The sequence below is a fragment of the Oxyura jamaicensis genome, chromosome Z, assembly GCF_011077185.1.
Source record: "Oxyura jamaicensis isolate SHBP4307 breed ruddy duck chromosome Z, BPBGC_Ojam_1.0, whole genome shotgun sequence".
NCBI classification, from domain to species: Eukaryota; Metazoa; Chordata; class Aves; order Anseriformes; family Anatidae; genus Oxyura; species Oxyura jamaicensis.
Genome location: NC_048926.1, coordinates 36,254,267 through 36,276,376, shown reverse-complemented (window position 1 = coordinate 36,276,376; position 22,110 = coordinate 36,254,267). Strand labels below are relative to the sequence as shown.

The 22,110-nt window shown below is 40.9% G+C and overlaps 1 protein-coding gene across 1 annotated transcript in view; it reads left to right on the top strand.

Moving 5' to 3' along the window:
• SAXO1 (stabilizer of axonemal microtubules 1) overlaps positions 1–22,110 on the top strand; it is a 40,277-nt gene that overhangs the window by 10,068 nt on the left and 8,099 nt on the right. Inside the window, exon 2 of the mRNA XM_035309475.1 lies at positions 21,730–21,909. Coding sequence (XP_035165366.1) covers positions 21,803–21,909 — 107 coding nt within the window. The 5' untranslated portion in view covers positions 21,730–21,802. The remainder of the gene's footprint in view (positions 1–21,729; positions 21,910–22,110) is intronic.

Below are 22,110 nucleotides of genomic sequence, written 5' to 3'. Positions count from 1 at the left end.
TATTGTAGCGAATATTTATAAAATCATAAAATAGTTTGGATTGGAAGAAACCTTTGAGACCATCTTGTCTAAGCTCCCTGCCATGGGCAAGGACCACTCCCACCAGACTAGGTTGCTCAAAGCCCCATCCAGCCTGGCCTTGAACACCTCCAGGGATGGGGCATCCACAGCTTCTGTGGGCAGCCTGTGCCAGGGCCTCACCACCCTCTGAGTGGAGAATTTCCTCTAACATCTAACTATCCTTTTTCAGTTTAAAACTGTTATACCTTGTCCTATCACTACATGTCCCTGTAAAAAGTCTCTATCTGTATTATAAGTCCTCTTTAAGTATTGAAAGGCCATTATAAGGTCTCCCTGGAGCCTTCTCTTCTCCAGGCTGAACAGCCCCAACACCCTCAGCCTGTCTTCAAAGAAGAGGTGCTCCAGCCCTCTGATCATCTTCATGACCCTCCTCTGAAACCACTCTAATGGGTCCATGCCCTTTTATATTAGGGACCCCAGCACTGAACACAGGACTCTAGGTGGGGTCTTATGAGAGCAGAGGGAGAGAGAAATTCACCTCTCTCACCCTGCTGGCCACGCTGCTTTTGATGAAGCCCAGGATATGGTTGGCTTTCTGGGCTACATGTACACACTGCCAGCTCGTGTCTGATTTTCCATCCACCACTACCCCGAAATTCTTCTGTACAGACTTATTCTGAATCCATTCATCACCCAGTTGGTACCAATGTTTGGGACTGACCTGAACTTCATATGGGCTTACTTCTCAAGCCTGTCCAGGCTCCTCTGGATGGCATTCCCTTCCTTCTCTTTTTTCAGCTGCACCTCTAAGGTTAGTGTTGTCTGCAAACTTGCTGAGGATGTACTCGATCCTACTGTCCATGTCATCGATAAAGGCATTAAATAGCACCAGTCCCAATATAGACTCCTGAGGAACACTGCTCATCACTGATCTCCACTTGGACATGAGCCATTGACCACAACTCTTTGGATGTGTCCATCCGGCCAATTCCTTATCCATAAAATAATTTACCCTTCAAATCCATCTCTCTCTGATTTAGAGAAAAAGGTGTTGTATGGGACCATATCAGAGACCTTACAGAAATCCAGGTAGATGACATCAGCTGCTCGTCTCTTGTCCAGTGATGTAGTCACTCCATCACAGGAGGCCACTAGATTGGTCAGACATTGAGTTGTCCTTGATGAGTCCATGTTGGTTGTCTTGAATCACCTCCTTGTCTTCCATATGTCTTTATGTGATTTTGAAGAGGATCTGTTCCATGATCTCCCCTGGCACAAAGGTGAGGCTCACTGGTCTGTAGTTCCCAGGTTCTTCTGTTCTACCCCTTTTAAAAATGGGAATGATGTTTCATTTCTGCCAGACACTGGAGACTTTGTCTGACTGCCAGGACTCTTCAAATATGGTGGAGAATGGCTTGGCAACTCCAACAGCCAGTTCCCTCAGGCCCCTGGGATACATGTCATTGGGCCCCCTAGCATTATGTAGGTTCAGGTTCATCAGGTGGACTTGAACTCTATCTTCACTTACAGTGGGAGAGACTTAGCTCCGACAGTCCCTGCCGTAAGGTTCATGGACTTGAAAGATGTGGGAAGAGTGATTTGCCAGTGAAGACTGAGACAAAAAAAAAAAAAAAAAAAAAAAAAGTTGAGTACCTTGACCTTGTCACTGTCTGTTGTCGTCATTGCTCCCATTTTGTTTATCAGAGGAGGTACACTCTTTTTAGATTTTTCTGGCTAATGTTCGTGTAGAATTACTTCTTACTGTTCTTTGCAACCCTTGCTACATTCAGCTCTAATTGTGCCTTGGATTTCCTGATCTCACCCCTATGTGTCTGTGTGGTGTCCCTGTACTCTCCCCAGGCCACACATCCCTGCATCCACTGCCTGTGCATTTCCTTCTTACTCTTCAGCTTGGATCAGCATGTCCTTGTTCAGCCATGCTGGTTTCCCATCTTCTCTGCTTGATTTTTTATGCATAGGAATTGAGAGCTCTTGTGCTCTATGTAAAGTGCTGCCTGCCTGAACAGTTCCTTTATCCCTAAGGACAGTTTCTCAAGGGATCTCATCCATTAAATCTTTAAACAACTTTTTGCTCTTCTAAAACTCAGGGTCCTGACTCTTTTGCCAGGCCAATATCCCTCAAGATCACAAACTCTACCAGGGCATGATCACAGGAGCCCAGACCATCTCCAGTCTTGACCTTTTTAATTAGTTCATCTGTGCTGGTGAGCATCAAGTCCAGTAACATTTCTCTCATTGGGCTATCTGCTGTCTGCAGTAAGATGTTATCCTCAGTGCACTCCAGAAGTCACCCAGATTGCTTACAGCTTGCCATATTGCTATGTCAGTTATCCTGTTAACAAGCATGAAATGTCAGTCTAGATACATGTATGGAATGTCTATTTTCAAGTGTTCACATAACTCAGAATAACTTTACCAATGGCAAAAATCTCCTGAAGAATGTAATTTCTTAAGTAAAACACCAAATCCAGTCAGTGTGATCACTTACCATTGCTCTAGGTTTTGATAAAAATGCCAAATCTTTAGATTTCCATGTGTATCTTAGGTTGTGCTTTTCTGACGTATTCAAAGTGGGAAGGCATGTAAGAATAAACAGTTGAGTCTGGAGAAGAGGAGGCTCAGGGGAGACCTTATTGCTCTCTACAGCTACCTGAAAGGAAGGTGTGGGGATCTGAGGGTTGGCCTCTTCTCACAGGTAACTACTGATAGGACTAGAGGGAATGGCCTCAAGTTGTGCTAGGGGTGGTTCAGGTTGGAAATGAGGAGACATTTCTTCTCAGAAAGAGCAGTCAGGTGTTGGAACAGGTTGCCCAGGGAGGTGGTGGAGTCACCGTCCCTGGGGGCGTTCAAGGAAAGGTTGGACTTGGTGCTTAGGGATGTGGTTTAATGGTTGACAGTGGTGGTAGGGGGATGGTTGGACCAGATGATCTTGGAGGTATTTTCCAATCTTAATAGGTCTATGACTCTATGATTCTGATAAATTACCTGGCCTGAGATCACTTGGGCTTGCCAAGACCCACTTGTCCGCTAACAGGGACAAATGACGGACTGAGTCCAAGAAGACACTTGTTGATTCCCACATGTTGATTTCTAGTTCACATCTGCAGCATCGATGTGCCAGCAGCTATTTTTACTGATCTTTTACAGCAAAACAAGCTAGCCACTCCCAAACTAACAAACAAGGAAAAGACCAAAATATTTTTGAACTGACTCTCAATGAGTCTTTTCCTGTGGAGACGTAGTTTGGTTGTGTTATTTAAATTGTAATATATTCCGCAGAGACAACGCGTCTGGACTCATCTTCCACAAGCAGCAGTAATTGCAATGTTTCCTAGCTTCTGAACACTTTGTTTTGCACCATTGGTTCTATTAACACTTATAAGAACTAAGCAGTACTCCTTAAGAGGGTATTACTCCAGAAAACTGCATTCCTTAATTTGAGAGCAGCCTTTCCAAACATATTTATGGAAAAACAAACAAACAAACAAACAAAAAAACACACCATAAATCATTACCAAGATAATACTTTCAATGTGCAAGATGGCAGAAGTTCTCTAACTTGTGACAATCCATTAGTTTAGGATTTGCACTGACTTTTGAAGTGAGCACCTGTGAACTGGCTCATTTTGATGACCAGCTTTGCACAAGCCAAAAGGGCAGGAATGAAGGATGTTAGATTTCAACCACTCACATATATACTTTTTATTAAAAATCTTAATGTGTGGTCTACTTAGCACTGAAAGTCTCCACACATGTCAAAGACAGTGTTTTTTTTGCCAGTGTGTTTCTAAAACTAGTCCGAATCACCTAAGAGGATAATTATTCACTGAAGGCAAATCCAAATTTCCAAAGTAGCTGTTCTTCCTAGCAGTTGGACACCTCTTCTCCTGCCTTTTCCCACACTTCTTCCTTACCACTTAATCTTTGGGTTTCTCTTTACCTCTGAGGGCTCTCAGTATTTCCCTCCAATACATCAGCATCCCTCTACACTCTCTGTCCTCTTGTCTAAGCCCAGGAATTGTCTTCCTGCACTGTTGATCCCCATCCTCCCCCTAAGCACATTTGCTCCTTTCAGTACCAGGTGTTTTCCTCTGCTGCTTCCACCCCCAGTATGTTTCTCACATCTCTTTATGCACATGACAGCATCTACTCTCAGCTTGCAACTTCTTTCCCTCCACATACCTGACTGCTGCAGAGTCTTTTCTGATGGGAAATCTGCAGGAGCTGTGCTTTCAATGGGAATGAACAAGGCGTACTCTCTGTCTCCTTCTCCAATTTGTCTCCTGGTCTCCGGCTTCAAATGCATGGCAAAAAGTATGAGGTTAGCGACAGATGCATGACAAAATTTATTTATTTATTTATTTTATTTATTTTATTTTATTTTTTTTATTTTTTTTCCCCACTCATATTAGCTTGATCTATTTAGTTGGTGCCATTAGATGTAGTCAATATTTATTTGAACAATGCTTATGGATAGGCTTCATTTTCTTTGTGACATCTGCCTTGTAAAAATATTGTCCATGAAATGATCTGTCATGATGAACTAGGGTTTCCAACAGCATGTCTAAGTTTGCTACTGGTTGGAATACTACCATTTTTTGAGAAGGCAGCTTACCCTCTTTACTTCACAGCATACTCAAATAACTTAGGAACATTTTCAGACATTCAGTCTCTTGGAGCACATGATGGAAATATGGGCAAGGCAGGTCTACAAGAGCACAGCCCTCTCCCACTTTTCAAGCATAGGAACACAACAACCTAGACTTTAGTTTATATTAATGGCTACTCAGTTTCAAAGAAAAAAGTAACTTGGATTTACTGTGGGCAGTCTGTTACTATTAATTTTCTTAAATTCAGATAGAAAGTGCTTTGCTTTTCTAGCTGCTGAAATTGCTCTCTGTCAACTCTTTCACTAGGCAAGTGGGAAAAGTTTTGCTTTCAGATACTTCTCCCTCCTTGTTTTTTCCTGGATGCTGACATCTGTACTGGGAGGAGAGATGATAGCGTCATCCCACAGATCTTGTTGACTGCATAACATAAAGGATGAGCAGAAAAATCAGATCCTCTAATTGCAGCCTTTAGCCTCCAGCTTTTCTGTTCTTGGTGCTTGGCAATGGGTCAGGAGCTGATGTACAGGACTCAGTTGATGCCTTCTTGCCTGTTTTGTTGAAGTTTGGGGGGATGGGAGGGTGAGCTATTTCACACGACTACCAGAAAGCAATTCTGTGGTCAGAATTTGAGGTATTTTGCAGCTTGACTAGGCCTTTAAACTGGGTATGTGCAATATTTCTAGTGTCTATTCCTTCTGCCACCTGTAGAATCACTTGACAAAGTGATAAAGGAAATAAAACAAAAGAGCATTGTTCCCTCCCACATCTCCTGACATGTCTTCGAATCTCTTTTTGCTTTCTTTTTACTTTTTTTGATTTCTTTTTGCTTCTTCAAACAGGCATAAACTTGCCTGACCCTGCAAGTTCTGGTTCCATATCTTGGTAAGGTGAAGGTATGCAGGCACCTGTTGCTTCTCGTGGCTTCTGGTGGATTTCTGTGACCCTACTTCTTAGGTTTCCTTTTCTCTATATAGCCAGCAAGGAAGTGCAGCCCTCATCTATTTACTGTTTATGAGACGTGAAACCCGTTCACACCCATAATGTCCTGTCCAAATACTTAGTAAGAAATGGTTCAAATCCTCAGCATCGTACAGCCTGGGTCCTGGGGAGAGCAGCTGCAGGGAAGAGAGAAGCCCAGAGAGCCCTGTGATGCTGCAGAAGCATTGATCTGAAGGGAAAGTGATCTTTCCCTGTCCTTGCTCTTTTTGGCTGTGCATCTGGGCTCCAAAGGGTGGCAACACACCCCTGGGGACAGGAGGCTGCCCTGAAATGCATATGTAGTGCTCCTGCACCTGTTTTAAGTTGCTCTGCTGTGGGATGTTTGCTAACTGTTCCAGCCAAAGCTGAAAGCAGTGCAGAGTGTTGCTGTGATTTAGACACTTCTTACCAGGTGTTTGGAAAGGCTGGAACGCTTTGGCCAGTGTTCTAGGGACGTTGTGCTCATGAGCATGTGGTTTCCTGAAGAAAAAGTTTAAAAGGTTATGCCTTTTATGAGGTACACAAGTTGTACCTTCCAGGTAGGAAAACCCAGAAAATATTGTGGCAGTTTTCACGGAATCACAGAATGGTTTGGGTTGGAAGGGACCCTTTAGGATCATCTCATTTCAAACCCCTTGCCATGGGCAGGGACACCTCTCACTAGACCAGGTTGCCCAAGGCCCCATTACTCCTTGTCCTGTCACTACGCTCCCTGGCATAGAGTCCCACCCTAGCTCTTCTGTAGGCCCCCTTTAGGTACTGGATTTAATTAAAAAAAAAAAAATTAAAATTACTGGGTTTAATTAAAAGAATGCATTTCCCCAGCTGAAACCTAAAAATGGATCTTAGTTAATCTGATTGCAGTAAACACTGGTATTTAGATACATACCTAAAGCTTATGAGAGATGAATTCTCTTTTAGTGTTACAAATTATTTTTTGCAGTCTGTGAAGACCTCATTTTTTTTTTTATTTTTTATTTTTATTTTTTTGCTGAAAGGACTCTAACATCCAAATTGTTACAAATGGCTGTTGAGAAGCATCTGGAATTCACTCTGTGAAAATTTATCATTATTACAAGTTGTGTAATCTGCAAGTATCTTAGGTTTCTCTAAAGTTTTTAGGAAAACAAGCTGATAAATTCTTGGACCTAGAATAGAAAAGTTTAGCCATCACGCACCGAAAGAGCTAGCCAAAGGCAAAGCCAGAAATTTGTAACTAAGTAAATGAAATAAAGCAAAGGGGGTGTACTCTGGAGGCTGTTGTCCACTTTGAATGGTTGTAAACAATTTGTTAGTGTTGGCATCTCCCCAAGAAATGCCCTGTCTTTTGTTTAAAATGCTTTTAAATATTGGAAATACATAATCTGTGGTAATATACTTCAAAGAGAAGATAGGTAACTATGGCCCTTAATAATTTTGTAAATAATTTCCAAGCCTTGAAGGACACATGACTACTTAGTGTGACCTACTTTCACAATACGTTGACTTTTGTGGAGCATTTGCCTTGAATATAATGATTTGTAATTGTGGAGGAGCTTGTAGTCTTAATAGATTTTTGTGAACTCTACACTTGCTAAGGAATCTTCAAATGGTAGCCTGTATTCTAGCTAAGTATCTTCCTGGAAGAAATACATTTTCTTAAATTCCATATTCATTTCCACATCTGCTTAATGCAAAGAAAATCTGAAAATCTGGTTGTTCACTGTGGCACATGAACCACATTTTAAAATTGATTAATATGTAAATAGATATCTTGTGGAGACTTGTAGAAATATTTATGTCATTGTATTATTCTTTCTACCCAAGTTGTTTCCCTTATGCATTGGTTTGGTTTGACCTGAGGAGTTTTTTTGTGCTTGATTTGACAGGGATGTAATTAAATATTTATGTTTAGGAATAAAAAGGCCATAATTTTCAGTCTCCCATGAAAGGGGAATTCATGCTTTTGATATATATATATATTAATCAGAAAAGCTGAAAGTGAGAGGATATATAGAACTACTTTTGATGTGGTAACATAAGTTCAAGAAACAAAACAATGAGGGACATTTCCAATGGACCTCATTTTTCCTCCTTCCAATTTGTAACATACAAAAAAGCTTGGGGTAGTCAGAAAACACTCTCTTGGGGTGTTGATACATGATGATAATAGTTTTCCCGATGCCCAGCATGCTATCATTATAGCATTTGTTGGTGCTAATGTGCTGGTAGCCAAGTGCTCTGGGGAGGTAAGAAGGAGATGATGCTATGTGGAGCTTCTGAAAAGCTAGAAAAATTGCTTTTAGTTTTTGTTCCACTGACAACAGCCTATTGTGTTTGTCAGTGCTATAGTTCTCTGTCTGGTAAGTGTGAGTAACTGCACTTCCTTAGTCTATCTGTGTTCATGACAAAGAGCACAGTAACAATGACTATCAGTTGTTATGTGTACCTTTAGCACTGGGGGCATAAATAGTCAAATACAACAATAATATAGATTTCCAGTGTAAGTATCATGGCAGAAAACAAATTATATATTTCTATGCAAGTTATTATTTTGCTATTTTTTTTTTTCTCTTACCATTCCCATACTTGTAAAAATAGTCAATAAATAAAAAGAGATGGTAGCTACTGTTGCTTGGCTGTTGCTTTGAGGGCTATGATGAACCCACTATGAATAGGTTCAGTTTGATGTCCAGTATGTGTATCTGTCTGCAGAAAGTAAGACTGCAGTTTTCATCTGAAATTTGGGCTTTTTCAGAAGTGAAGTTAACAAAACCTCTCTGGGGTATGGACAGCGCATTTCTTGTTTTTTCATTTTTTTTAGATGAAAGAATGTTGTCCAAGAAAGCATGTGAATAATTCAGGATTCAGTTCTAACAACTTGTGAAGGTCTGACAGTCTGACAAAACAGAGATTAAAATATGAAAGCCATTTTTTAAAGACAAGGATGGACTAGGAAATTAATCTCTCCCCAGAAAGACTGATTGTGTTCTTACCTGATAAATCTGGAAATATGAAAGCCCATCACCGACCAGTAGTGAAAAATGACTGTTCCAGAAACAGAGAGATAGGAAGAATTGGGAAAAAAAAAAAAAAAGAAAGAAAAAAAGAAAAAAAGGAAAAAAGGCAAGGAAATAATTCCAGGATTTCAACTTCCTTTTATTTTTCCCAACAGGAAATCTTAATTTTTCCTCGTTTTTTGTTTACTCTTTTTTTTTTTTTTTTTTTTTTTTTTTCCCATCAAAAGGTTTTTATGGCTTAAGAACTCCCATCCTGGCAAGGTGACTGTTTCTTTTAACAGCCAAAATTTGCCTGCAGTTCTCCAACCTAGATGGACTCATGCGTAAGCTGTTTCCACTTTCCAAACTTCAGTTTGCTTTATGCAGAAAGTTTTAGGAATTAGAAAACCCCCAGCCCCCAGGAGTGATGAGAGGCCTTGCAGAGGGATCTGGAGAGAATGGTGCACTGAGTGATTAGCAATGATGTGAAATAGCCTATGAAGCTCAGCAAATGGAAATCCCAGGTGCTGCACCTGGTATGGAGTAATGCTGGACACAGGCACAGTTTTGGAGACCAGTGGCTGGAGAGCAGCCCTGCAGAAAGGGACCTGAGGGTGCTGGTCAACAGCAGGTTCAACATGAGCCAGCTGTGTGCCATGGCACCCAGGAGGGCAAATTCCATTGGGGTGCGTTAACACAGCATAGCATATAGAGGTGATTCCCCCACTATATTTAGCATTGGTGTTTGCCTTGCCTTGCATGTTGCTGTGGGGCACAGACCTGCACACACAAAAAGGGTGTTCAGGCACCTGAAGGCGCCCAGAGGAGGGCAGCAGGGCCGGCAGGAGGCCTGGAGGGCATGCCCCATGAGGAGAGGCTGCGCACACTTGGGCTGTCCGGCCTGGAGAAGAGGAGGCCGAGAGGCGACCCCACGGCTCCCTGCAGCTCCCTGAGGAGGGGAAGCAGCAGGGAGGTGCCGGTCTCTGCTCCTGGTCATCCACGGCAGGGCGCGTGGGCACGGCACGGAGCTGCGCCGGGGAGGGCCAGGCTGGGCATTAGGAAACATTTCTGTGCCGTGAGGGTGGTCAGGCACTGGGACAGGCTTCCTAGCCGGGTGGTTGGTGCCCCATGCCTCTCTGTGTTCATGAGATGTTTGGACAATGCCCTCAGTAACATGCTTTGGGTTTTGGTTAGCCCTAAGGAGGTCAGATGATCTTTTTAGATCCCTTCAAACTGAACTATTCTATTCTGTTCTGTTCTCTCCCGTCCTGCCCTGTCCTCAACACTGATCACAGTAAGGAGATGCTGGAGACCTTCTGCCAAAGTTTTATCAGCTCTCTTCTTATACTTCCTGAAAACTAGACCACTTGTTGAAAGCATGCTTTTAGCATGTTTTGCAGAAGCATTCATTTTTACTATGGCACCTATCTCAGGTCCTATTAAAAGAACACAGGATTTTTTTTTCTTCTGAAGTGCTGCTGTTGTACATTGGTTTAAATCTACTGAGTGCAGAGGAATAGCTCTTCGTTTCACTGGTGTAAAAGGAAATCAGCTAGGGTATTTCTCCAGTTTGTCTGAATCTAAAACAGTTTTTAAAGTCCATTTGCCTCTTTATCATAATTACTGTTTTTCCCAAAGATGAAAGGAAATTATTTTCCCCTTTATTATAATAAATAAATGAATTGTGTAATTATTTTTCTGAAAATATTTTTTTCTAAATCTTACATAGATTTGAGGACACTAGGCTGTGGTCAGAAGGTGCACAGATTGCAAAGAATCCCACCACCACATCAGGTGTCATCAAAGTTTTCAGAGCATGCTGAAGCAGGAACACAGCTGAAGAAAAGGAAAGGCACCAGAAAAAAAGCATACTGTGGGGCTGGATCTGCACTCTGCATAAAGGAATTATATTGACTCCAGGCCAGGATTGTGGATGTGCATGTGGCCCACAGGTTTTGAGATGTGCCTTGAAAAAATGGGTGAGATTCTGGGAGGGGTTAGAGGCTGCAGGGCAGAGAATTCCTCCTTTCTGAAGAATACTGTCACCAAGAGACGAGATATGAAAGAGTCTGTTGTGCGAGCAGAGGGGAGGGACTCGCTGTGACACAGGAAAGTTGGCTTCTACTGTGGCAGCAGTAGCAGCAGTTGTAGGAGCAACTGGCAGGCCTTTCTGAAATACATTTGTGAAATGTAGCTTTCCTACACTAGACCTGAAGGGCTCTAAAAGAGGTATCAAAGAAGTCTCCATGCTTAGCACAGTTTTCTGCTTGTATTCATGATGAACAAACACTTGATGATACAGCTCAGTGCAGATGTTTTATTATTTCAGATGAGGGAAATTCTGTCTTTTGCTCAAAAGGGTTTTCTTTCTTCTCTGTGTAGCTCAGTGTAAAATGACCTCAATTCAAAATGAGAGCAAGGCCTTAAGGTTTCATAGATAATCCTGACTGAGAATCCTGCCTTTCATTTTGCAGAGGTCTCCATCCTGGCTCAAATTTTTGAGGCAGAAACCTGACATTAAGCGTAGTTAGGTTCTGGTGTGTGTTCTGGTTTAGACCTTTTTTGCATTTGCATTGCATCCTTCCCATAGCAATGGTCAAACGCTTCTGTGGCTGGACCATGACCTTGTTGTGGTTTAACCTTCTGACTTGAAGGAGAGCATGGCACTTCTGCCTGCAGAGCCTATGACAACACAACCTTGCTGATGTTCACATCTGATCGTCCTTTGCCTACTAAACAAAGGGTCACTGAGCTTGGATTCTGCTTTTGGATCACTCTGGTTGTATTCAGTTAATGGAAAAAAGTTGGTATTGTGGCAGTCTTCTACAGTAGTGTTTGGGCAGGGAGCACAACCTGAAGGGCACATGGAACAGAATGATGGAGCCAGAATTCAACAGCCACTGGCTCCAATACAGTTGTCTTTTGCACCTGCTGCAGCATCAGTTTGTCTTTTTCTGCTTCCAATTGTAAAAAATGAAACAATGGTAACTCTTATTTGGGGGCAGGGCTGGGGTAACAGGTAAGTTAAGTGAGATTCACTGGCGGACAACCTGTGAGCAGAGATACAATAATATCTTCAATTTCTTACTCAAGGCAGGCATTGTGGGCAGTTTGCAATGGATACAAGGGAGTTTCTTAAGATCAAACATGAGGCAGACAATTGTGGCTCTGTATCTCAACTCCCATTCTCATTTTCCAGCATGCTCTGTCTCTGTGGAGGTAAAGGCATTGGCTGCTAATTTAGCACAAAACAGTGGGAATCACTTTTCTGTTTCAAATAAATTAATTCACATATCAGTAATTACTAAAGTGCTTACTATTAAACATTCAATTTTACTCTAAAACACTTCTCTGTCTGTTCTTCCTGAGTACTTGTATATCTATTTCACTATATTCTGTAACAAGACATTCAATTCAAGGCTGCATAGATTAGAAGCACTAATCTATTGTCTCAGAAACTCTCTACAAGCAGTAACATCCATCCTGAGGCAAGCTGCTTCTTTATTTTAAATTTCACTAGAAAAGAAAATAGTCTATTTTCCTTGCAGGTGCCCCTAATTGTGTAAACAGGACATGGAAATGTTCTTGGATTTCACTGCCAACCTCATCATCTGAGTTACTTTCTATTTGCTTTGTTTTACTCTGGGCATATCATTTATTTGTCATAAATAAATGACATTGCAATTATCATTTAATTAACTTGAGATAAATGGCTCAAAATCATCTTATCTTCCATGTTAAAACCCAGATATTAATAGAAGTACCTTGTTGAATGAATTCTCTTCTCTTAGTAGTCTTAAATTCAATGATTCATGTGTCTGGGTTTCCATTATCTCCTCTCTTGCTTTTCACTTTCTGTCTGCATGATCACATTTTGTAAATGATCAGTTTTATTTATTTCCATTGCAGTCATGACTTATGGATGGTTAATTTCCTGAAGTGAAGGAGTTACTGGATTTAGGACAGACTTGACAGCATTTTCTACTCCAGAGGCCATCAGAAAGGAAAATCATTGAATCATGCAGGATGTGTCCTATACAGGCATCAAAGTATGTGTGGGAAATTTGGTTTCCGTAGATGCATGCATTCACAATATAGCAGACTAAGTGGTTGGCCCAATTTATGTACAGTTTGTGATAGCTTCTATGCTGTTGTCATGCCTCAAGTGGCTTGCTGGAGTTACTCACAGTTTGCAATGGTGTGAAGGAGAGCAGTGTTGGACCTAATTATCCATAAGCTGGTACACTTGTTTAGATAGCTTTGATTCCTTTCAGTTTTCACAGATGTTTCAATTATCTCCATTATTTTTCCACTTAAGTTTTCTCTATATCACTTGGTGTGACTGTACTTTCCTCTGAATACATACAACAAACAGTGACCTGGAATAAGAGGAGTCAATAAAAGTCTAACATATTTCTGTTTAGAACGCAAGTCATCAACGTTTGAATGTAGTCTAAGTTTTTAAAGAACCTTCATGATAGCCAAGATTTTGCCTCAACTCCTCGTTATCATAGAGGCCAAACATGAAGTCTCTATCCAAAGTGAAAGTCCAGAGTAGTTCAGAAATGCAGAGCTTAGATTGAGGGATTTGCTTCACATTAAAACAAACAAATGAACAAAAAATAGTTTAAGAGCTTACATGTTTATGAGTACTGACCTTTAGCTCAGCAGTTCCTTCAGAAGGAGGCATGTTTTCCATTTTCAGCGTAGCATTTCCACATACTAGACATTTGAACTAGCAGGTCGTGGTTAGGCCACTGTTATTCCTAGGGTCTACAGGAAGAGGGGAAAAGGGTCCTTCATTTGTTTCCCAGGTGCAGCCAGAAGGCAGTCAATTCCCACAGATACATGTTAGTATTTGCCATTTCTGACCCCAGTATATGTGGGTGTACTTGACTATTACAACCCTCCACCGTCTTTTCAAGGACTGGTAGCCATCTGTCCAGACAAAGCTGATGACTGTTTCACACTAAATCATTTTTCACTCCAGATGTACTGTATTATTGAGACCTGAAATATATGATCACTAGGATGAAGTATGACACATTTAATCTATGTAATCCATTCCCTACCATTTCAGCAGGCACACCAGATGCACCATGATGTCTTCAATCCTGATTCATTCCCTCATTCCTTTCTCTGATGCCCTTAATTGCACTTTTTATTTTGGCTTTCTTGGTTGCACATGTAGAAAACAAGACAAAAAATGTGAAAAAAGACAGGAGTGGCTATGTGGAACATAGTGAGCTCAGTATGGGGCTTTGCAAGATGTTCCTTTGGTCATTAAAAATGATGACCATGCATGCAGCTTTTGAAAGGGATACAACCACAACAACATGTAATAGCAAACCCTAGGGTATTGGCCTCCTTCCACATTCCCAGTGGTTGCATTCTGATGTGGGTGAATTGGGAGGGCTGGCCACATTTCATTCTTTTCCCACTGATAAGCAGTGTACATCTACAAATTTGTGTTTCTCTTCTGTTAAACTTTTGCCTGAATTCGCAGTGAAGACCATGTGTGTGCAGATGTGTCCAAACTATCTCAATTATCACTTCTATTCATTTGGAGGTGATTACTGATCCATCTTTTCTGGCACTTGGTGAAAGAGTCTATGTGCAAAGAAAAAGTGAATTTTGGCATCCAGAATTCAACAACTTGATATGACACAAAGAAATAAAGCTTCTGAGCTTTGTGGGAATTCAATTAAAGTTTTTTTGTACTGTTGTGATCACAAGTACATCAAACTGCTCTAAAGCACCCTCTTGCTTTTATTGGGCATTTACTTTTTGTTTCAAGACCACTCACCATCTAAAAGCAGAACCTGGTACCTTCCATGTGCCCCACCAAAATGTTTTCATTGTCCTGATATTATTACCACATCCAATATTTATATGCAATATACTTTGATACTTTGTACTTGGATGCACCAATTCCCTTCACAGACATCCAGCCATCGTCTATCCTTTGGTAACCCAGTCATATAGCTGGATCTCTGATTGCATCTCCATTGCTTGGAAGAAAAAAGATTTGCACAAATAAAGACCCACCTTCAGTGATTTTACCTTCAGTGATTTTCTTTGCAGCCTGACTGTTGATCATCAATTCCTGACATAGAGCATGCCCCACTTCTCTGGTGTACTTTCACATTCCTCTCTTTCCTTGGACACAATCATAGTTCCACCTGAACTAGAGATTTCTATAATATTGAAATATTGAGAAATCCTCACAGGACTCTTCCTCCTTCTCTGGAGAATGCTGTACTTTAACTCTCAGAGAGCTGTGCTGACTGTGGAGACTGTGGTAAACACAGAAAATGAAATCAAACACCCTGGATTCTGGTCCTGGGCTGTGGCTCCAAGTTAACCATTCTTGGTTTAAACAGGTTTTTAACATGAGCTGATAAACTGTTTATGTGTTTCATCTTAACTTCTGTTTAGATGAACCCAAGACCTTTGAAGGCAGGGGAGTTGCATTCATTTTACCATTTGTAAATTTAGTTTGTGATTATGATTATCATGATCATAATGATTTCAAAAGACATTTTCATCTGTTCTACATCTTGCTTTTGACTGTGAGATACTCTGAGCAATACAGATGCAATTTAATAGTAATAAAAAAGAGATTGCTCTCAGCATAATCAGCTTACACTGGGGAAGAGCTACCGTTCATACCTTAATGCTCCCACATGAGGGCACAACACTCTCGTGCAAGATATTGCAAGAAATGCTTGTTTTCAACCTGTATCAACATGTGTAACTGATTGCAATGCAGCACTTGGTGCTGACTGCTTGGCTGCACAATGGAAGCTGGAAACGTCGCATAATGGAGGGCATTTTATGAGATGGGAATGATCAGGTTAAGCTGAAGATTATTGCTTTGTGATCCAAGAGTGAGTGCTATTTGTATGCATTGTGAGAGTCTATAGAAAAACATGCATTACCATTCAAGATCTGATCTGTCATCCATCTAATCTGATATCCTTAAATGTGGAGTGAGCAGCTACAGGGGAAAGCTACAAATATCCTTCTGCCTGTGGCCTGAAAATGTGCACCAATCCGTGACAAGTTACAAGAATTTTCTTCTCAGTTCTGAATGTTTTGCTTTCCAGATTTTTTATCAAACCTGTGATCAGCTTGCTGTGTGGGCTTACCAATGATGTTTGATTTGTTTATTTTTATTTGTCTTTTTAATACATAGTTCAATTTTTCAGGGGATTCTTTACTCAATCCTTTCTCCAGGTTTGCATATATACTTTTATCTGCCTTTGAAACCGCTGCAAATCTGAAATACTTTTTCTGAAGTGGGCTAGGAGAACCAATACACTTACCGCAGGTTATAGGTGATCATTGTCTTTTTTAATGTACTTTGAATTCTTGTCATGCCTTTTTCCTGAGAATACAGAAGTTATGTTGGTGTTAGTTTTTGCTTAGGAAAACTGTGGCTAAAAATGTATTCCAATATTGGAGCTGTCTGAGATGAAGGGAACTGGATACTGACTATTGACTTGGGAAGAATGAAAAATTTGCCATGCTCTTTCACGACATCTGTTTGGGGCCTCATATATAACTTAAATAATAAATATTATTTATTGTTATACGTACATTAAGTCTATTATTGATATCAGTATTGTATCTACCCTTGGCTAGGAAACTGACCTCAAACATTAGACGTAAAATAAAATTTAAGGAGGGACCATAATACCTTTATTTTTGTAGCCCCAAAGCCTAATAAATACAGGGTTCCCATCACTAGAACAACCTGCAGGCTCTGTATTAACTGTACAAGGCCTCTGGACTTACTAGAGTTTGAATTTCTCTTGGCTTGCCGGAGGCTTTGTTTCATTCTTTTTAACTTAACAGCAATTCTTCTAATGTCCAGGTGGCTATCACCTTATTTATTTTAGTTCTGCTTGTCTCTGTGCAATCATGTTCTATTGCCACAATTTTATATAGCTAGTGGTAACCTGTAGTTATTCTGTGCAGAATGCAAAGCTTATGGCCCTACCACAGTGATGCAATGCAAGGGAATACAGGCCCAGTGTGATAGCAGAGGCGTTGAAAATGCAGACATGGCATGTAGCATAGAGGTATACATGTGTGGGATGATACGAGAGAAGGAACAGGTAACAGTAGAACCGAAGACCCCAGGGCTATAAACAATTAGGCTTTTGTTGATCTGAGAGTATCTTCTTCTGACTGCACAGACTGGTAGGTGAGTTACATGCTATTGCCTAGTTATCCACATTCTGCTAACATAGCTTCAGAACATATTTTTTCTTCTCATACTTAACAAATTTGGTAGAAGCCCATCAAAAATGGTCTATAACAAGTAGGCTGAGTTTCAGCAGCAGCATACATTTGCTGATGCACCTCAACTAGCTTAACCAGAATACAAGTTACATCTTCTCCAGTTGTAAGCTGAAAGTGCTATTTTCAGTCAAAAATAACAACTGATGCTTAACCTTAAGGAACACATGCCCATAGTATTTTCATATGATACAGTATTTCATCTATATGAATATTTCTGTCTTTGTTCCTGTGTTTCTCCACAATGGGAAGGTTCTGATCATCTTATTTTCACCTGGACAGCACTTCTGGAATCTTATGCTTGGATGAAATTGCTGAGCAAGTGTGAATTATTACTGATGCTGTTTGGAATTCTTGGCTTTCTCATTGTGGACTAACAGGACATGGTGACATGCAGTAGTTTCTTTTTTCTTCAAAGACAGGGCCTTCTGATGAGAGCTGATGTCAACTGGTATAAATTTTGTGTTCAGTGGTGTTGTTGAGAATTGAGTGAACTACACAGAGCACATTACTTGTTCATCTACAAAGCATAAGATCCAAATCTCAGACAGCTGTTGCTTTTGTGGTTGAGAGTCTAGCCTGGGGAATAAGAGGTCTAGGGTCACTTCCCACATCAAATGTATAAACCGCAGAATGTGAATTTTGTCACTTATTTTCCTACATAGATGTCCTCTATACTAGTATGCTGATTTACATATACAATAATGTATATAACTGCTAATTTTATGCTGGAAATTGTCAGCACATGGCTATACAGAATCAGAAGGCTTAATTCTGCCAAATGGAAAATGTTTGCAGAATGAATCCAAAACTTCAGCAGAGTAGGTTCCCTTGTTGGGAAATATTTACTTTCAAGATATCATTGTCTGCACCTAGGCTACTAGAAATTTAAAAGATTCAAAATGGAAATTCTCCAGCATTCTACCCCCCCAAGAGTCTGGTGTTCTTCCATAATTCTTAGTGGGCCTAAAAAAACCTATGTATTTCCTTGTCATACCTGATTACAAATACTGGCCAGGTTAACTTGGTAGACCCCAGTCAAGTAAAGATTAATTTGGACAAGTGAAAATCAAAGTAGAATTAGCCAAAAAGAAAAAGAAAAAAGAAGAGGAAGACAAAACCACCAAACATCTAAACAAGCAAGCCTAAGAAATGTTAAAATATAGGTCTCATCAACATTTAGAAAACCAGATACAGTTTGACAATAACAATATTGACTAAATATTGTTAAATGACTAAAACAATAGCAACTATAAGGTAACCTACCATTTATTCATGACTTCAGCTATTTAGTTCTGACATTAGTGTGCCAACTTGCGGCAGCCACATAACAGTGAATTCAGTAGTGGAGAATTATGTAGTTCTTTTATAAATATTTATAATGCCAGAAGAAATAGTAAAGTATAGCAAACTGCAAGGTCTAACGTTCTTCCACTCCTTATATTTAAGAGTCTTGCTGTGTTATTTACATTAGTCTTCAGTAAAATATTTTCAATGATATCTCTCTGGATGCAGAAGTGAAGCTTTTATTATATCATATGTTGACGGTGAGTTATCAATGGTGATCATATTCTGCTTGTAGTCTTACAGAGTGTGTTAACCTAACACACTCCATCTGTGGGCACATACTGCAATTTAGTGCAAAATAACAGAAGACAGAAGATTCAGATTCGTGTTTCTGCCTAGCTGTGATGGGTTTATTTTTGGGAAAGTGCTTTTCTGAAGAGCTAGCTCTGAAAAATCTCATTCTGTGCCTGAAAACAGAGAAAGGAGAAATGTACACATGAAGAGTGGGTGAATAGTTGAGGTATAAAACACCACCATGTCTTGCTGGTCCCTGATGAAGGCTTAGCTTAATCACAAGGCAAACTACTTGGCAGTTTAGGGCTGCTTCTATCTGAGGAGATCCTGTCCCTTTTTCCCATCCTGGGATCTTCAGAAGACCCCTAGTGTTCACAGAACCAGATGTTTGCAAGGGGAACAATATAGGTTCAGCAAACTGTTGTTCCCTTCCTACTTGTGTGTGGTCTTCTGGAGGGGCATCTGGGCTACCCACCCTTGCCATGCTGATCTGCAGGACCTCTCATGTCTCCTGGTTCCAACAGGGCTACTGGGAAGGCACAGGCCTCTGTCTTCCGTACGTCTGTTAGGATACAGGGCCAAGTGCTTGTGGCAGAGAGCCTGTCTGACACAGGCAGAGGGCCGCACAGAACCTCTGCTCTGGAACACTTTGCGAGCTTAGTGTTGGAAGAGACCCCCTCCAAACCCTGTGTGTGCAGGTGAGCCGTAATGGGATACTACCTGATGATGTTAATGAAGTGTCATTAATTCCTCATTTGCAAAGTGCTACTGCAGGGCCATGGTGACGAGGTGGTATAGCTATTTCCCCCACCCCGTTTGAGTGAATTCTGCCATAAAAAGCTAACATAAGGGCCTCGTCAACACATTCCAACGCCAAGCTTAAGACTAGCTTGCTGCATTAGAGACTTTAAGAGAGCAGTGGGAAGAAAGTGCACTTAAGGGAAGTGTGAAGCCAACAGATCTGAAGCAGAAAGAATAGGAAGATCATTTTCCCTTGGAGGATGAAGAATAATTCCTAGGAATGCTAAAAGACCACAAGTGTGGCCAGAAAGTGTCAGTGCAGCCTGTGTTTGGAAGGTTTTTGTCACAAAGTGCATTTCAGGAAGGTCATGCGGACAAGTAAGAGTAAGCAGACATTGACTGACCCTAGGTTGCTCAACATATGATTTAACAGTGATTTTGCTAAGTATAGAAACTCTTTCAAATGAATAACTCAAGTCAAGACTAGATGGAGCACTGGAAAGCATACATTCAGAAGGGAACACTCTGACTCTGACAGGAATGATGTATGAGACATAAAACCAGAGGCCTCCTCTCATTGTGAGTCCCATGGGCTTGTTCCTGAAGTCCTTAATCAGCAAAGTTCACATTGACTCCAGCAGGTTTAAATCAACCAGAAAGGGACATAAACTGTTATGTCTCTGGGAAGAAATCTGAGGGTGAGATCCAAAGTCTGTCTTTGACAGGATGAGCATTCTGCATGCTGTTCTGGCCTGGCCACAGCACAGAATGAAGGAGGTCACCCGTGCTGGATGATCCATGGTGGTATTTTGGTTACAGTGAGGAGTGATCTGCTGAAAATCTGCTAGTTCTCAGTGTCCTCATTTTGGTGCACATAATGGAGCAGTCTTGCAGTACCAAGTCTGAACTCCTTTAACAAAGAGGGATGATCTCTGGTTCCTCTGGCAGAGCACTGGACTAGAGCTCACCTGGGATAAACCTACCCTGAAGTGCCTGTACAGTGTGGATGGTGGGCCTTCAAGTTTTTTTTTTTTTTTTTTTTTTTTTTTTTTTTTTTCTCCTATTAATTTGCACTAATTGCCAGTCTACAGATACACAAATATTTTCTGTTTCACCCTTTGCTTGAAGCCAAAACTGAGCCTGGTTATGGCTAGACTGCTTTTTCTTTTGTTATGTGTGGGAGAAGCATCCAGCAATGAGAGATCTTGGTTCTCTAATCAGACTTATTTTTGCTCTTGTGAACACCTGTAATGGTAGTGATCAGTAGAGAATAATACTGAATCTGCTTCAAGAAATGATAACTTTATAGTTTCAGCTCTGCAAAGTCTCTGAAAAGTGTCTGAGGTTTTACAAACCTGGCCTTGTCATGTCTAGGCTAAAAGTCCCAACAGTAGCTTAGCTTTAATGTTATACAGTTCTGCATGGGCTAAAGGATTTTGTATACAAAAACATAATGCAGGAAATGCTGAAGACAATTAGCAGCAATCCTATAATGAAAAACACAAACTACACAGCCCTCTTTCATTCATGAAGAAAATGGAAAATGTAACTTCACTCCAGGATAGCTTCACTAATCTCTAGGAGCTACGGTAGTTCTATGTGCCACTGCAAGTAGCAGTAGAAATTGACCCTCTCCTGGGAGAGCACAGAGTGATGTCTAGTGTAAACAGCTACATACGTGAAAACAGACTGGAAAGCACCACAGCTTTAGGAGTGGTCATCTGGCTTCATATGAGACTATCTTCAGAACTAATATACTTACAGTAATGTAGAGGTTTTAGAAGCTTCAGCTGGCATAAACAGCTATACCTGCAAAGTCAGCACCAGCAGTCAACAACTTACGTAACTTCTTTGGGAAGTAACAAATTGTATTTTCCATATTTAGGTGCCAACCTCCAGAAAATCTTCACTAGAGCCAAAGAGTGGATTGTTCTGTTCACCCATCTGTTGATTCTCTTGTTCACATGGCAGCCTTCATTCCCCTACCCTGACACCTTAAATACGCTGCACTATAGCCTCTCCTTGCAGATGTGCCGTCTCACCAGCAGCAAGGCTTGTACTGGTGCATTACATTGTAGATCTATGGGAACTGATGGAACTGCTTTGATCTGAAGGCTCTGGCTTACTACAGAAGCGGCTTTTTCAGAAAAGGAAGGATTCTGTGAAGTACTGAAAGAACAGTAAATAGCAAAAATGTGATAAAATTATTCATATCGTTCTCTTTAGAGCTCTTCTGTAAGTATTCAGGAACCTGATCATAGAAGGTGTCCATGTGTTTATTAAGGTACAAACATCTGCTCTCAGCATGTATGCTCAGAGTTTCATGGGAGATACTTCCTTGGTATTGCTCCTGCTATAGCAGTCATCACAACGCTCACTTATCCACTATTTTGTAGCTGCACCCTGCAGCCAGGTTATAGAAGGTATTTTCAGTCAGCTATCTAACATGACCTGTGAGACACTAAATCCCCTGTTATTTTTTTCCCTTGCAGATGTCACCATTGTCCACATCTGCCCACCAGGCCCTATGACAAGAGCGAGAAGCCATGTGTGCTGTCGGAGTACATGGAGAAATACCCCCTTTATCCCTGCACTCTTCCCAGAGACTCATTCAAACCGAAGGATGAGTACAAGTTGGCACAGATACCCATGGAAGGCATCTCAACTACAAAGTATGAAAAGTAGTGAATGAGAATGAGGGCTGTGTTTTAGAGATGTGTGTTTTAGAGATAGGCAATAGAGAAAACAAAAATCATTGCTTTCCACAAGGGGAACATGAAGACAACAACGCTGGGGTTGTACAAGCACTGGTAAGGAGTGATGGATGTCTGAGGCCAGTTGTTGCTGTGGAGGGCAGTAGTTATTTTTCTTGC